The 15,220-nt window shown below is 39.6% G+C and overlaps 1 protein-coding gene across 1 annotated transcript in view; it reads left to right on the top strand.

Moving 5' to 3' along the window:
- The first annotated feature begins 13,186 nt into the window (after positions 1 to 13,186).
- The window catches only part of LOC129718378 (uncharacterized), a 74,765-nt gene continuing 72,731 nt past the window's right edge, over positions 13,187 to 15,220 (top strand). The window contains exons 1-2 of the mRNA XM_055669119.1: positions 13,187 to 13,417; positions 13,470 to 15,218. Coding sequence (XP_055525094.1) covers positions 13,361 to 13,417; positions 13,470 to 15,218 — 1,806 coding nt within the window. The 5' untranslated portion in view covers positions 13,187 to 13,360. The remainder of the gene's footprint in view (positions 13,418 to 13,469; positions 15,219 to 15,220) is intronic.

Here is a 15,220-nt window from a genome sequence, read left to right as displayed (position 1 = left end):
CTGATCCAACTGCAAAAAAGGAAGGGTTTTCTTCATCGCATCGTGACAAGTGTGGAAAAATGGATTCATTACAGCAACTCAAAAAAAAAGAAAATTCTGCGTCATCGTCTTGACCGAATGTACAAGTCGCAAAGGTTATGCATTGTATTTGGGGACCAGGTCAGTACTATTTATTATAAGCCGTTTAAACTGAACGAAATCATCGTTGTATCAATTAAGCGATTGAGCCGAGCACTGCACCCCAATACGACTACAATACGATCAGAGGCACGAAATGATGATTCTAATGCATGACAACCCTCGGCTCCGTGTTGCTAAAGTCGCTCAAATGGGAAGTACTACCTCACCCGCCATAATTCCCTGATATTGCGCTGTCCGATCACTACTTGTTCCGTTCGATGGCACATGGTCTGGCTGATTAGCAGTGGATAGTCTTAAAAGAACACTTTTATCGTAACGGTATTCGAGTTGTAGCTAGCGATGGGCAATAATCTGAATGATTTACAGAAACTATTTTCTATGTCGTCTCGAAATCGTTACAAGAGTTTTCGAAATCGTCTAAGAGTCGTTGAAAATTAGTTAAGCTCATCCTCAAAAATTAAATAATTGTCGAAAAAACATTAATAATTGATAAATAGTCGTCAAAAATTGGATAGTGGTCGTCAAAATAAATATCGCAGAATCCAAATTATCGAAATGTAGATAAAAAAAAAGAAAATTGGGAAAATTGACAAAATGTGTCTTAGATGAAATTGCATCACAAAAAAAAAGCTGCCAAGAATTACCCATTCGGTATTTTCTCTTAAAAATTAGGGTAGAAGCAGTTTAGTGTGTGTTGTTTACACCGTATTTTTATCGCTGTCAGTTTTTCGAAAACCAGAAAAAATGGCATAATTCGAAAAGGAACGTCTCGAATTGAATTTGCGCAAGCACTTGAAAAATCTTTTACTCTCTCATCGGGACATTGGCTCCAAGTCGTGACGAACAGTAAAATACGGTGGAAAATTAATAGGCCTTGAAACTGTACACCCAGATGTTGACGAAACCTCATTGCCTCGGACAAGGCGGACTACCGGCAGCTTCCGGGGCTACTGTTTTTCACTATCCAGCACAAGTTTGCTGTTCCGGAGAAAGTAAGGATGCAGAAACTTTCAAGGTTTGCCAAGAAACACCTGATTTGGCAAGCGAGCTGTTCATGAGGTAAAAGAAGTACGCCGTTCATGACTACCGGGACTGTAAATGGGAAGATCTACCTCAAGGAGTGTCTACAGAAGCATCTGCTACCTCTGTTGAAGCAACATAGAGACCGTACGATTTTCTGGCCGGATCTATCTTCGTGCCACTATTCAGATTACGTCCTGAAGTGATAGCATGCCAACGGGGTCACTTTCGTACCCAAGGACGTGAAAAAGGTATCAACTTTGTTTAAGGTTGTAAGGCGTACACACCCACAAAATTTCATTGAATTCTGAGAGGTTGCTGCCAAAATCTGGTTCAGTTGGAGCGAAATCCTTCGAACTTGGGTATTCGCACAGGAAAAACTGCAGCCAGATGGAAAACCTAACGAGTGAAGTTAAACGTATGATGCGATCGTACGGTTATGGTATGGGAGTTGAATAAAATAAAGTTAGTTATGGGTTATATCTGATTGTCTAAAAGTTTGAATAGGATCGGTCTACTAGGTAATTTTCTACAGCGTTTTTTCGTGATGCAATTTAATATGGGAGCCCTTCTAGTTATTAGATTTATATATTAGATTTTTTATTAGATTAGAATATATTAGAATTATAATACAAACACGCCAAAAGTCGTCAAAAATTTGCAATAATATAATTTACAAAAATGTTGGTCAAAACCAATTATTTGCAAAATCATGAAAGATATCGTTGGAACGCCTTTAAAAATTAGTAATAAACCGGCCAAAACTGCCAAATAATAAAAACCGTGCCGAAAATCACCAGAACAATGACGCTTAATCACCCAAATCCCTACATAAATCGTTTGTAAAAGTTGTGAAAGGTTGAAGAAATCTCGAAAATCATAAATTGTTCGTGAGCTTGTGAAAAAAATTTCAAAACGTTATTGAAATGTCGACAAATAAACCGCCAAGTATTGAAAAATCATTGAAAAATTGAATAGGGACGAATTACCGCCTTGGTTAAATTGAAAAATTGAAAAAAAAGATGAAATGTCATTATAAAATGCTAGGTATTCGTTGAATATATAAAGCCAGGAGTTAAGATAAATCATCGAAAAAATCTGACACTGTTTCAATGTCAATGAAAAATAATTATGACGTCTCAAAGTCGCAATGGTCGTAACAATTTGTCTAAAAATTTTCTAAGCGGACAATTTTTCAGTAAATTGTAAAATAATCTTTATTTAATCTTTATCGTTATTAAGATATAAAAAAAATCGGTAAAACATCACCTTCAATAGGGTACTAAAGCTCTATGCTGATTTCGATCTTGATCGATGAAGCATGGCTTAAAAAAACATGTTGCATTCTTAGTTTTATGTTTTCGAGCATTATTTTGAGAGAAAAAATGTTTTTTGTTTTTTAAATACTACAAAACATCGACGCACTATCACGGCAACATTGCACAGTGATACTACAGTATTGTTCGAAAGCAAACCAAGACAACGCTAATTATCGGGTACGACCTACCCGCATAATCAATAACCATAAAACGTGCTTAACAACTAGTTCGGGATATAGTCACGACTGTATGGGTTATCGTTGAACCATATGGATTATCATTCGTTTATGGTTATTGATTATGCGGGTAAGAGAAGAGTGGCCAAGTGGCTTTTTTCTCTCTTTCTTTGCTATGAAACATATCCCCGGTAGAACATTATTTTCGTTTGCCTTACGCAAAATCCAGTGCAACTAGAAAAATTTATTTATTTGATATTTTGAAGTAGAATACTTCTCTCAGGAAGTTCGGCTACATAGTAGAGATGGTCGGGTTTCGGGTTTTCAATCCCGAAGCCCGAGCCCGACCCGTACCCGACGGTTTCGGGTCGGGTTCGGGTTTGAAAATTTTTGAAAGTGTCGGGTACGGGTCGGGTTCGGGTTTTGTGAAAAAAATATTGTCGGGTTCGGGTTTGAAAATGTCGGGTTCAAGTCGGGTTTGGGTATGAAAACCCGAAACCCGACTATAAAATCTATGAAATCTCGGATTCGGGTCGGGTACGGGTTTGAAAAATATCAAACCCGACCATCTCAACAACATAGGGATGTGAAATGAAAATCTAAAACCGAAAAAAATGTAAAATATGTCCAATTTCAAATGCTAATAAATCGGTTAGTATTCGATGGATTTCCTTCGTTCTTGCAGCAATAGATTGGAAAATCTTCTAAGATTCTTCCCAAAATAAGATAATTGTAATTTTATTATTCACACTATTGTACTATTGAAAATAGTCAAGCCTTGTCAAAACAAAAATTCGACCTCTGATTGGTCGTTATAGCTTGCTTCCCAAGCACGGTCGACAGGATCATATACCATGCAATTGAAAACATGATATTTGGCCTATATAAGAGCCTGTTTCAGCCGGAGCCGCTCATAATAGTTCTAGACAGCGACAACAGCAGTCGTCCTTCCTTAGCAGCAGCACTAGCCCTGTGGTTGGTCACCACGCCTTAGGAGCAGCGCGATTTTTCTCAGCGTGTGTCGCCAGACAGCCATTATTCCCCCCGTGTTGGGGCAGCATGAAGATTGCCATCAGGAAATCCAATTTTGGAAATCAATATGCCTTTTTCAAGGCAAATAAACAAGTCATTGAAGGTTACTAATTTTCGTCAACGCAAGCAAGCATTCTGTGTTGCATCCTAGCAATTCAAATTTGTCGCACCCGTCTAATTTACTGAATGTGAAATAGCTTCCATAGTGCATGTTGTCCGTGTATCTTAATTCCTCCAATGTTAGGACAGCTCAAAGGTTGTAATTAGCAATCGATTTTGGACCGCAACATGCTTTTTTCAAGGCAAATAAAAAAATAATTGAAGGTTAATAATTTTCTGGCATCAACACAAACAGACATTCTGTGCGGGATGCAATCAAATTCTGTTGTAGTTGTCTAATTCTTACTTTTACTTTATTTAGTAAACTCCCCACTGTAGGGGCAGCGCAAAGGCTGCGATCAGCATAACCAACTCTGAATAACAAACTGCCCTGTTAGACCGCATTCACAAAGACAGTTAGTTCGACTATGTAGAGCTAATATGAAGTCGATTCAATCAATCAGCATAAACAGAATTTCGTAGTCTCCCAGCTGCCAAGTTGCAACATGATGCAACACGCAACAGCGAGCAAACGAAATCGCTTGATGTTAAAAACCGCAATAAGATACGGGTTAAAACCGTTGCGTGTGTGAGAGCACCATCGGTGTTTGTTCGCTGGATACAAAAATCAAATGCGAATTGTGGAATAATTCGTCTAAAGAACATAAGGAAATGGTAAACCTGAACTGAAAGACGTGGCCTATTTCGTAGCACCCTTCGACTATAAAAGAGTGTTTCTGGGAAATCTAGCTACATTCATTAGTCGGAAGGTGAGCTGGATGGACCGTCCACAACGTTGACAGCAGTAACAGCAGATATCAGCACTCAGCAGTAACAGAGGATAGCAGCGGGTTGCGCCTGTGACCTTCAAATTAAACAAATCACTTGCCCTGTGGTTGATCACCACGTCTCAGGCCTCTGCCAAGTTGAACGCCAACGCGAGCGATCGGGCGAGATTTTTGTCGTACATCAGCCGGCACTTCCTCTAATGGAAAACTGGGATCATTTTGTTCAAAAGAATATTACTGTCGGTAATATTACAGAGATGCGATTGCATTATATCCGATATGGAATTGAACAATTGTTCTTTTGAGGACAAATAAAACACTTAATTTGAAGATTTAATAGCTTTGGGTACCAGTAGCAGTATGGTAACAGCCTAAGCGGTAGGTGCAGCCGGTACTTCCCTGAGGCCGATGTTATAAGGAAGTAAATGGAAGCGGCACGGCAAAACAGTTCGGGTGTGCTTAGACACGCGTCATTTTTCGTTGTTGATATTATTCCCCACATGAAACGACGCGCTTTCGTACGATAGCGGTGGTATTAGCGGTAGATGCATTTGCCAGCACTTACTCCAGTAAAGCCGTGTCTAATTTTCAATGTGAAAACACCTTTTTATTGTGTTGGCCGTGCGCATTAGGCCTCTGCCAGGCTAAACGCGAAAAGTGGCGCGAACCGATTCGCCCGGCCGTAGGTTAATGTACAGCCATAAGTAGAGCTGAGTAAAAGTATTCTACTTCAACCTTGCGGTCGTGGCTTTGCACACAACCCTCCTGTGATTTTTATTTAACAAAAAACACAACAATGAAAATAAGATTACAAACAACATAGGGGAACTGCTCCATTATTCATTTCAGCCCGTATATTAATCTCATTCAACATGTAAACACAATTGAAAACAGGAAAAAACGCATATTTTCTTCTTAAACCAATCTGCTAATCCATGGAATGGATTCTTTTCAGTTCACTTTAGTTTTCTCATTAAGTAGAATCCTCAAAAACTCACTAAAAAGCTCTAAATTTGATATAATAGTCATGCATCTGCACTCGAAAACTCATTTATTTCAATCACCTACCTCAGAAAACAAAATCCGCGCATTGTTCTGTACGGCTACAACGGGACTCGTTCAGCAGCCAACCAAAGTTTTTCTCATCACTAGCGGACCACTTTTTATTTTAATCACTAAACAAAATCACTCACTACACTAAGAATACTTTAATCTTCGAAACGTTCACCTCAAATTCCTAAAAACCAGCTTGAATTAGCAAAAATATATGAGATGAATTTCTAAAATTCTTAAATTTCAACTGTATGTATTTTCATCTGTTTTCACTGCCTTGAAGAAAATAAAAAGTTGCCAAATCGGTTTCTGTTAATACGAACAAATCATACTGAAAACGTTGAATTATTCCGACATAATTGACATAAATGGGAAGCACTGCAGTGGTTACCTAGGTTACCATATTTGAACGTAAACAACTACAGCGGATATCTAGGTAACCTACTACGACGGGCTGCGGCTACGTTCATTCATGATAATGTGATTCATTCATGATTAACAGTGCATTGCAGTGTGATGAATATGGGGACGTCGCACAGTGCGTTGAATGTATGGGAACGCGGGACAAAAATCAAAACAGCCGTTCTAGTATTTTTTTCAATTGGTGTGACACGAAAAATGTTTAGTACCGATGAGAGCTACTATTTGCACAATTGACGAATGTCAAATACGCCATTGCAAAAATGTCCCATACGCCAATTTTGTGTGCAGAAGCATAGAATGATAATTTTCCAAGAATAATATCCATTTCGAGATAAAAGGCTTGAAAAGCATATTGAAATAATTTTTAGGCGATGAAAAAGTTTAGGTCAGGTTTAGGTTTAGGTCACGCCATCGCAGTCAGTTTTTATGATTATTTCTATTTAATACTCTTTTTATTGTGTTTATTTACGGTTTACTGTTGCAAAACATCTAGACATTGTTAATCCAGGAATCTTTTATGTGTTTTGTCCAAAAATTACGTGTTATACATAAAAATAAGGGACAGAATAACCACAGATTTCTCACTTTTGATTCCAGAGATAACATTTGCCAACGCGAATTTCGGTTGAAAGAGCAAACTTGAGCAATGGCAATCACTTCCAAAGTTTGAAGGACATTCCAAATAAGAGAAAAAAGTGAAATCCAGAGAGGTACTTTGGGGTACAAATCGATTTTAAATTGAAAGTGTCTTTTCTCTCTAAGCATAAATAAGCATGACTAAGAAGCCTTCAACTTCCAAATGCGCTACGTTACGTCTCAATAGCAGCATGTGAAATGTAGTAGTTACTTGCGTCTACCGTTGCCATTTTGGTTTTAACATGAAAAGATATAAAGTATATTAAAAAAATATTTGGAAAACTAAGAAAATTTTTTAAAAATAACGTGTCACTTGAATAGTTGAAACCACTTCGCAGTGGATGCGTGCCATAATAGTCTGACTGAACTTGGGAGATTGATAATATCATTACAGTATGTATCAAACATGTATAAAACATACCAGCATATAGAATTGGTTCGATAAGAAATCCACTTTTTTATTTTTGTCTATGGAACGTTGCACTGTGCGTCGTGAGATGAATAATTGAGCAGAGATTTAAGTTTTGAGATGGATATGGAAGCGTTGTGCAAAATGGTTTGTTTTACAAAATTAAGGATAAATCTAGCTAAGTTTCCTAAATATACAATACTGAACGATTCTATAAGAGCACGTAAGCGTATTTTGTTTATTTGTTCAATGATTTCATGAAAATTTGTTGTTTAATCCGTGCATTCTTCGTGAATATCGGCTTAATGAGATGAATAATGGAGCAGTTCCCCTATGAAACAAAACAACAAAACTTCGTCCATATTTATATCATTATACTACCACTGCCAAACTTTTTTTTTTTGTTTTTCTGACTCCTCCGGACTTTTTATAGAGAGAAGAATGAAAAATATTCGGCAAAACACTCAATTCCTGTTGCAAAATCAAGGAGAAAATTGCTTGTTTTCAAGAAAAGCTTGATTTCACGTTACCACGAACAACTAAATAAACAACATAATAATAAAAAGAAATATCTTCACTGCATTTTCGACTATTGCGTGAGATTTGAAAATTTGGAATATCTTTTACAAATTTTTCGCATATTTTTATCCCCTGTCGATAAGGTTCTGCATCCTTGGGAAATCGATAAAATTTTATGACCAAACTCTTGGCACTTCATTCAAATTCTTTTTTGCTTTTTTTGTAGCAATGAAAACAAAATTGTGTCCACAATATTTCACTTTTACTTACTGAATGATTGGGTCGAACACCAGCTGTTTAGCAACACGGCAAGCTAAACCTCTTTTGAATATTGTCACACACACGCGCTGTCAAAATCAGCCAATCACGTTTGGAGCAAAAAACCTGGAACAAACCGAGGTACCATCTTGGCCACTCTTCTCTTAGGGTACGACCATCATCGTTGCGCTCTAGGACAGGACGTGACAAGTGGTTTCTAGTTATTCTTCTTTTCGTTCAAAATCACCCTCATGAAACATTGCCCCCCCCCCCTAATTGTTGACATTGGTGCAGAATTTTATTTTCAATAACTCTAATAACGTTTGCGCTAAAAAAATGGACGAAAATTGCCAATTTTTCATGGGTTACACGCACTGACGAAACTACGCATGCAGCAACAATCATATTAACCCATGGAAAAAAATGATTTGCGCGTTTAAATAATCAGGAAAAATTTGATTTGCGCGTTTAAATAACGGTAACCCACCGCATCGAATCCAGACATCGTGCGGCAGTTCGTGGACACCGGATACGCCCGTTCCGGCATCTACAACATCTTGGCACTATTGGACACCAATCAGAGCATTGAAAGAAAGCCCGATTCCGGACGGCCGACGACCCTGAGCGACAATAAGCTCCAAAGGATACTGAAGAGGAAGACCGAGGGAAAAGTGGCTACATCGCTGCGTGCGCTTGGCCTGGAGGTCTGTGCAACCGATCAAACAGTGCTTGGCGAACATGGACATACATGTTAGGCCAATGCCCGTTCACTAGTCTCGGAGCTGCAGGCAATGAAGCATCGGCAGCGCCTGAATGAGATGGTCAAATCGGTTTTCCCGGCAATTCACGTCGTGGCGGTGGTGATGGACGACGAGACCTGTCTCACCCTGGATGGCAACGACTGGTAGGGCACTTTGTATTTTACTTCCACCACGAAAGAAGTAAGCACTAAGGTGAATTATTATTATTTCTTTCACTCACCAAGTTCCCCAAGACGGTGCTGCTGTGGCTGACAAACAGCGAGAAGGGGATGTCAAAGCTGCTCTTCTTTCGCTACGGACTGGCCGTGAACGGGAGAATTTTATAGTACGAAGTACCTGCTGTAAGTTGCGTCGTTTATCAAAAAATACTATATAGTCGAATACACGGTGTTTTGGCCGGATCTGGAGTCGGCTCACTATTCGAGGCGATCGTTTGAGGAGATGGAACGGCTAAATGTCAATGTGGTACCCAAGTTGGCGATCCCGCCCAACGTTCCCAAGTTGCGTCTCATCGAGGATTTCTGGCAAGCCAGAAGCGTATAATCTACTTCAACAATTTTGTCGTGAAATTTCAGGAGGAATTGATAAATAAAACGAAAAAAGAATTAAATAACATGCCTACACGGCGAATGTTCCGGTTCACTTCCTGGAAGGCGGCTCGCAAGATCGTAGATTTTTTCGCAAGTGAGCTAACATAATTACATTCCATAGGAAATTTATGAAACTCAATTATCTGTCTTAGTTATTTTTTTACCACCATCCGAAAAAGTCAATTTTTTGAACGCATACGTTAGCACAAAACGACATTTTTAGCCCATTGAAACATCTGTGTAAGATATCAACTAGATCAAAAATAATTGAAATGCTTGGCCTATGTTGCGTGGAATTGCACAGGTTTTTCAGTTGACTGAAGACATTGCAGCGGCAAAAGTACCGGGCAAATCCGTTTTGATCACTAACTACTAGTATTCATTGCAATTTTTAAAATACCATTTTTTTACTTCTAAAATTTAAAAGAACTTGCCCCCCCCCCCCCTTATCGGAATTCTGGCTACGCCCATGATTTAGAGATTGATTTTTAAACCTTTTTTACCGATTTTTGCAATTTTCGACTACCATTTAGTAGCTCTATGAACATTTTATAAGACGATTTTGTTTTTCACTTTTTAAAAGTTCGCCATAGGTGATTTCGAAACATTGTCGATTATTTAAAAAATCTTTAAAGGATCGTTCCAAAAGTTGCCAACTTTTATTTTTGCCTTTCTCCTAGAAAGGTATAGCAATCACTTGCAAAACCGAAAGTACAAAAGTGCTCCAAAGGGCCGAATGGCATATATCACTCAACTCAGCTCGACGAGCTGAGCATTTTCTGTATGTGTGTGTGTATGTGTGTGTGTGTGTGTGTGTGTGTGTGTGTGTATGTGCAGATTTTTATTCTCACTCACTTTTCTCAGAGATGGCTGGACCGATTTTCATGAAATTAATTGCAAAAGAAAGGTCTTGTTACCCCATAAGACCCTATTAAATTTTATTGTAATCGGATTTTTAGTTTAGAGGTTGTGTTTAAAAATGTGAAAATCACGAAACAACAATATCTCAAAAACTACACAACCGATTTGAACAAAATTGGTCTCAAAAGAACGGGCTACCTAAAAAAAACCCTTAACTTTTGAATTTTATGAAGATTTAACTTGTGGTTCAAAAGTTATGAAAAGAAACGTGTTCTGAAGACTGTTTAATCTCACTCATGTTTCCCAGAGATGGCTGTACCGATTTTCATAAAATTAGTGTCAAATGGAAGGTCTAGTTGCCCCATAAGACCCTATTAATTTGTTTTGCAATCGGACTATTGCTTTGCCTGTTATGTTTAAAAATGTGAAATCCAGCTATGCAAAGGAACATATTCCGAAGACTACTTGGACTCACTCACTTATCTCAGAGATGGCCGACCCGATTTCCACAAAGTTAGTGTCAAATGAATGGTCTAGCGGCCTCAGAAGACCCTATTGAATTTTACTGTAATCGAACTGTAACTTCATTAGTAATGTACCAGCTTGTGAAAATCACGAAACTTCATTATCTCAGAAACTACACAACCGATTTGATTATAATTAACAGATGAGCGGGCTAGTTAAGGGTAATATTGGGTGGTATTCTGTCATTATCAGCAGACTTTCTGGCATCAATCTGACACCGGAAATACCCATGTTAGGAGGTATTTTTGGTTATTTTCCAGAAACTAAAAGCGGTCGACTTTAAATTCAAAATGGTGTCCAGGGCCAATGTTTGGTTTCTATGCATCATCACGTTTACGGAAATATCCATATTGAGTATTATTCGGTCATTTCCGACTGTTGCCTATAAGTTGCCATTTAGCAATTCAAAATGATGCCTGAGGTCAATTGTTAGTTCCTTGCATCATTCTGGTTCCAGAGATACTCATATTGGATAGTATTTGTTTATTTTAGGCTGTTTTTCACAAACCGGTAGTCGCCATCTTGGATTTTAAAATTGTATTTAGTATACTGGTTAAAGAAAAACTCATATTGGGTGATATTTTGTCACTTTGGACTGTTTTTCAGAAGCCGAAAGTCGTCAATTGCCTGTGAAATCAATCTCTGTCATCTGGGCGTAATTCTGGTTCCGAAAACATTCATAATGAATGGTATTTGGTCATTTCCGGCTGTTTGCCAGACACCGGAAGTCACCATCTTAAAATTCAAGATTGTGTCTGTGATCAATTTTTAGCTTCCGTGCATCTTTCTGGTTCCAGAAATACTAATATTTAATGGGAATCGCCCATTTCAGGCTGTTTTCCAGAAACCGGAAGTTGCTATCTTACAATTCAAAATATTTTCTGAAGTCGATTTGTGGCTCCAGTGCATCATTACGGTTCCGGAAATACCCATATTGGGTGGTATTTGGTCATTTGCCGCAGTTTTTCCGACACCGGAAGTCGCCATTTTGGATTTCATAATGGCATTTGGAGACAGTTTCTGGATTTTGAACGGCACACTGGTTAAAGAAAAACTAATATTGGGTGGTATTTGGTCATTTTCAGCTGTTTTCAGAAACCAGAAGTCGGCATCTTAGAATTTAAAATGCTATCTGTGGTCGATTTTAGCTCCTGTGTATTGTTCTAGATCGGGATATTATTATATTGGGTGGAAATCGGCCATTTTTGGCTGTTTTCCAGAAACCGGAAGTTGCCATCTGTTTGGTCACTCTATCGTTATATCCGATCGTATGCAGCCAATATCAACCAAACTGATAACCGATAAGGAAACATCGCACGAAGCAGGAGTGCGTTCGCCGATGGGCCGTATGTCTGTTCGTGCAGCCGGGACAAATCGATGCTGGATAAGAGCGAGTGCGATCGGACGGAGATGAGTCGCTTGCCATCAACGGTCGAAATCGCACGCTAGATGCGAGTCTATTGGTCATCGTTAAAAATTCATTTGTTAATTTAAGATATTAGAATAATTATGAAGTTAAAATGTTAAAATATAGGAGTAGCCAATACAGTGTAGTGTTTCTATAATTACACGGTGTTTAATTTGATGGTGACATTCTGGAGGCCTATCGCCCTATTAGGAGGAATATTGGGCCAGCAAATCCAGGAATCAAGGCGGCTATCGAAGGCCAAACGAAGGACACAGTTTGTACCCAACACATCTTACAATCCAAAATGTTGTCTGAGGTCTATTATGGAACATATCTGTTACCACTAAAAACATTCACCTGCCAATATGGTTCCATTTAGTTGATTAGTTCGCGAGATGTGCAGAAATTTGTGAAGAAACATGTACTTCCAGAAGAAGGAGGGGCGTCAAACCATTATGGACATATTAGTTACCCCTTAAAACATCCACATGCCAAATTCGGTTTCATTTGCTTGGTTTGTTCTTGAGTTGTGCAGAAATTTATGTTTCATTTGTATGGGACTCCTCCCTTCCAGAAGAGGGAGGGGTCTCAAACTATCATAGGAACCTTTATCGGCACCAAAAACCCCTACATACAAATTTTCACGTCGATCGGTTAGGTAGTTTTCGGGCCTATATAGATCAGACAGACAGACAGACTTGACTGCATTTTTATATGTAAAGATTACAACATCAATATTTTAGAACCTAAAGAGTGAATATACATTTATTGGATTGAAGCGGTCATGTAAATCTGTTTTTACAAATAAAAAATTGAATGAGAAATGAGAATATCGCCAACATTGTTGAAAAGTTTATGGAAATTCTTTCAAAATTTCTAAAACGTTGCTGAAAACCATCAAAGGTATTGCAATAATATAAAACAGATTCATTCATCAACTACAAATTCAGTTACAGTTTTATCGCTATGTCCTGCCCAGTATTTGCTCCGTAGTTTATGGATTAGACCTATCAGAGAGATATGTTTGTTTCCTCAGCGTTACGGTCAACGTTTTGATTGCGCCTGGCAGATATACGCTAACAGCGACCAGCTGTTGCGCACATACAACATGCAAGTCCTGCGCAGTATAAAACGGTGCCCACTGAGGCGTGAAATCATTCACCCCTGACCTGTCCCGGTCTTGGCGGCGGGGTAGTCATTGACTGTTCCACATTTCGGGCAGCTTTTGTTTAGCGTTTCGTCCTGGTTGCGATGGGCTACCGCGCGGACCAAAACAAAGTAGTCCTCTGTTTTCGAGAGCATTTTCTTCGCTGGAATGTGAACAGTTTGGTGCCGGTTACCGATGAATATTGACGTGAACGAGTTTATGAGAAAAGGCACGAAAGATTACAATTTTCAGGTATTGGAAAAAATATTTTCTGTGGAAATGATGAAACGTAATTATTTTACAGTACATGGACATTAAATATTTGGATCGAGTGATTCGCAATGTTCAGCGCAATTCCGAACTGCAGGTCAACGATGTTCAGCAGCAAGCTCAAAAGCCCCCGGTTTGCGTTCGAATGTTTACCGATGATGAAATTGATGAGTTAATTCGGTCGGCCGAACTTGATGAACCGGATGAGCAGTTCGACCTACCGAAAGCACCAAAACAAGCTGAAGAACAACCGACGGAGTCTCCGGAGGCTGATCATAGTGATGGTGAATCAACGATTTGTTCTTCCTCAAACGAATCGGTGGTCAATGTTGCATCATCGGAGCAACCGGAAAAAGGAACTTCGGAGGAACTTATCGCGGATATAGAGGATAACCTAACCGATTTTGATGAGGAATTTGGCTTGGAACAATTCACGCTTCCTAAAACGCAGGCGATGATTGGAGACGCGACTGGATCCGGTTATGAATTTCTCGAGTCGGATTCGTTTATTGAAGAGCTGATTATTACCAACGCGGATAGTGATGGAGATTCGGAGAGTTCTGTGAAAGAGTTACCGGTTATTCGCGTTAGTTCGCCTGTAAAACCAGCCTCGGCGTTGATCAAAACTTTTGAACAGGATTGTGCGGAACCTGTGAATAATGTTCAACCACTGCTGGACTTCGCGGCTATTGAACGATCCAGTAACAGGCGATCGCCAGGATCGCCTTCAACGAATCTAGTTCGTCCTGCCTCCAGGAAGTCACTGGTGGAAGAGTTTGATACCTTTGTGAAGGTTACGGAACTGCAGAAAAAGGCCTGTATACTGATGGATGACATACGACATTGCTTGGGGACTTCCCAAGAACCTGAGGATGAACTGGAGGAAAGAAAGAGGGAAAAACGAACGGCCGAATTTGTGATTCGATTCCAGAGAAATTATCTGTACCAAATCAATCGTTTAGAGGAAGACGTTTGTGTGCTGACTAAAAACTCGCCGGAGCTCGCACAGAAAGTTTACAAACTCTATCGAACCATTTGTCATGGACTTAAATTGTATCTAAAGAATATGAAATATTTTATCATTAACGTCAGTCCGGAAAAGCTTTGGACGTTGATCAAGCAGATAATCAGTTCGACGAAGGTTTGTGTGCACAAGGGGATTTTCGATCGGGAGGATCTGATAATTGATGAAATGTTTGAAAAGTGCCAACTGTTGAAAAACCAACTGAAACAAGAAGTTAGCAAACAAAACAGCAGCTCGAAGCATCGCAAACAGGTTCGAAGTGCCCCTTCTGTCAATTCTCAGCCAGTAACAAAACTTTCGATGTATGGCGCCACAATTCCGGTACAGAAGCGGCACATTCCTTTTCACAAAACTGTCACTAGTGGAACTAAGAAATCCACAACCAAACAAAAACCAGCGGCAGTGAAATCTTCGAAGCAAGCACGCGGAAAAATTATCGCCGTTCCCGTGACCAAGTCCAGTTCTTCCTTGCTGGGTCGTCACTCGTTAGGCCGTAGTAAGAGCAGCGTCCGGGTTCGGTCGGCCCGGACACCCGCGGAAAAAGCTCTCGATGATGTTGTAACCCAGATTCAGCGCCAGTCCGATCCGCTTGCCAACTCCCAGCTGTTGAGGGAAGTGTCCGGTGCGTTGACGAAAATGTCTACCAGTCGGGATGCGGCTATTAGTGCGGAAGTGAATCAACAGTTGCGTCAGCTTATTATGGATACGATCCAGAACATTACCCAGCAGCAACTGAAGCAGATGATCCCGTCGCTAGAGGT

Source organism: Wyeomyia smithii, chromosome 1 (genome assembly GCF_029784165.1).
Source record: "Wyeomyia smithii strain HCP4-BCI-WySm-NY-G18 chromosome 1, ASM2978416v1, whole genome shotgun sequence".
In the NCBI taxonomy this organism is placed as follows: Eukaryota; Metazoa; Arthropoda; class Insecta; order Diptera; family Culicidae; genus Wyeomyia; species Wyeomyia smithii.
Note: the sequence above shows the minus strand (reverse complement) of the source record. Positions and strands in the feature narration are given on the sequence as shown.